Source organism: Cyprinodon variegatus, unplaced genomic scaffold (genome assembly GCF_000732505.1).
Source record: "Cyprinodon variegatus isolate N-32 unplaced genomic scaffold, C_variegatus-1.0 Scaffold1176, whole genome shotgun sequence".
Lineage (NCBI taxonomy): Eukaryota > Metazoa > Chordata > Actinopteri > Cyprinodontiformes > Cyprinodontidae > Cyprinodon > Cyprinodon variegatus.
The window spans coordinates 102,538-104,868 of NW_015151629.1; the positions used below are offsets into that span (position 1 = coordinate 102,538).

The 2,331-nt window shown below is 50.4% G+C and overlaps 1 protein-coding gene across 1 annotated transcript in view; it reads right to left on the minus strand.

Annotated features, from left to right (window-relative positions):
- Positions 1–2,331, minus strand: part of LOC107101949 (histone-lysine N-methyltransferase 2C-like) — a 100,294-nt gene that overhangs the window by 21,165 nt on the left and 76,798 nt on the right. The window contains exons 53-54 of the mRNA XM_015401044.1: positions 1,939–2,066; positions 472–1,173 (exon numbers count right to left, since the gene is read on the minus strand). Of these exons, the coding sequence (XP_015256530.1) occupies positions 472–1,173; positions 1,939–2,066 (830 nt within the window). The remainder of the gene's footprint in view (positions 1–471; positions 1,174–1,938; positions 2,067–2,331) is intronic.

Below are 2,331 nucleotides of genomic sequence, written 5' to 3' on the forward strand. Positions count from 1 at the left end.
ATTTCCTCGTTTGTTGGACTGTTTATTCTCCACCTGTGCAAATAAAAAACAAATACTGCCATCTCTTGTGTTTGATCACGGCATGCCATCAACTTCAAAAGTGATCTTAGTTTAAAAAAGGTTGGGCACCCCTGCTATAATTCCTTTGACTCCGCCCTTCTTTCAATGATGTTGGAGGAAGGGCAGAGCAATGACGGCATGTAGGCGCTGTGACACGAGAAAACTGTGTGAGAGTGTAAACACGTCCAGCATGGCAGCCCATCAGCGCCCCTGACAGGATCTCATCACCACGGCGATAAAACGGCTTTTAGCGGAAGAATCAGGGCCTCAGAAAACAAATAACCGCAACAGCAGAACATTTCATCTGCTCCTACTGGACTCTATCACAAAGTATATTATACTGTCATATATATCCCCCATACTCATCATCATCATCATCACTACCAAGATGGACCCAGAACAGAGACTGACCTTGACCTCCAGGCCTCCTACTCCTCTCTGCTGGGATCCAGAGCTCACCAACAGCTGCCTCTCAGACGGAGGGTCCGGGCCCGATGGGGGGGTGTCAGTCTGGTGGGTAGGACTGGAGCAGGACTTATCTGAGGCAGCTGGATTGGGTGGAGCAGTGATGTCAAAGCGAGGTGACAGAGGTGTTCTGGCTCCGCCTGCTTCCTCGGCTCTGCTCGGGTTTCTGCTGCTCTTTGGTTTATGTTCAGGATTGATGTCAGAGCTGAGGGTGATGATGGGGGGGGTGCGAGCAGAGGAAGAGGTCAGCAGCGAGGAAGGATCGTGTCCAAAGAGATGAGAAGTGATCCCTGCTGGATGCTGGTGTCCCAGCAACCTTGGTCTGGACTGGAGGCCTGCTACACTCCCCTCAAGAAGGACCCCTGCAGGGGAGGAAGCTCCGGGCTGCAGGGGTCCCCCAGTGAAGCTCTGAGGGGGGATGGGTCCACCTGCAGCCTCTGGGATCTTATGTGGGAGTTTGGAGGCTGAGGAGGACTGAGGAAAGTCCATTCCAGACTGAGTACTGCGGAACGGTATCTCAGAGACGCTGTCCTCACTGGAGCCTAGTGCCGGTCCAATAGGGACGCGTGTCCCAGGAACACCAGCTGCTGCACATCCAAGCTTGTCCTGATGGTCCATGCTCTGCTGCAGGGCACGCTGGCGCTCCACCTGGGAGGAAACCGACAAAGACGCCATGAAATGACATCAAAGCAAAGATGGCTTTGATGTTTGGTGTCCATTTCTTCTTAGATCAGTCAGAGACTCTGTTCCTCTTTCCAACTAAAAAACAATCAACTTTTAGTGGCAGGGTGAACGTTTAACTGGGGTCGACTCACTAATTGACCATTAACACACCGCACCAATGGCGTCTGATCTAACAAACCCAACCAGCTAAGAGATCGCAAAAAAAGTTAGAAAATAATCCACTGGACTGTGTTTCTAAGTTTGAAGACGTTTTCAATTCAAAATGTCAGAAACAGCGTTAAGTTCCAGGTTTTATAGAGCGGACCGACGAAGCCTTGATTTTGTTTAGAAAACATGCAAATTGAACCCAAACAACGGGTCCATCCCTTTGGGAGTCGATTGGGCTAACAAAGTCCAGTGGATTGTTTTCAAACTTTTTTTGGAATGACTCCAACCTGCATGACTGAGAATCTTTACCATTAAAGAGAATCAAAGGGACAAAAGAAGGAAAAGATAAAGCAGACTTTAAGGTTAGCGGGTCGACACGTGTTTCCGTTGGAAAGAGGCTTATAATGCAAACATGAGATGGTTGAAACATTTAAGGCTGGTTTAGGGACCCAGAATATGCAGAATGTTCAAGCTGCTCAAACAGAAGTGGGCCTGAGAAAAGGCCGAGTGGAACAGTCAGTACGCCCAGTTAACCAGAACCTCCCCCAACCCCCCGTGGTGATGATGAAGATGCTGGTTCACCTCCTGCATCAGCTGAACTCTCTGCCGCTCCTGCTGCTCTCTCAGGCGCTCCCTTCGTTCTCGCTCAAGGAAACCCTCGCTGAACGGGTTGTTGTCATCGAACTTAACCTGCAAGGGAAACAACAGGACTATCGTTGGGCAGGTCACAGGAATAAGACTGGGCAGGTCACTGGACTATCACTGGGCAGGTCACTGGGCTATCATTGGACAGGTCACTGAAGAATCACTCGGCAGGTCAGAGGAGTATCACTGGGCAGGTCACAGGACTATCACTGGGCAGGTCACTGAACTATCGCTGGGCAGGTCACTGGACTATCATTGGACAGGTCACTGAAGAATCACTCGGCAGGTCAGAGGAGTATCACTGGGCAGGTCACAGGACTATCACTGGGC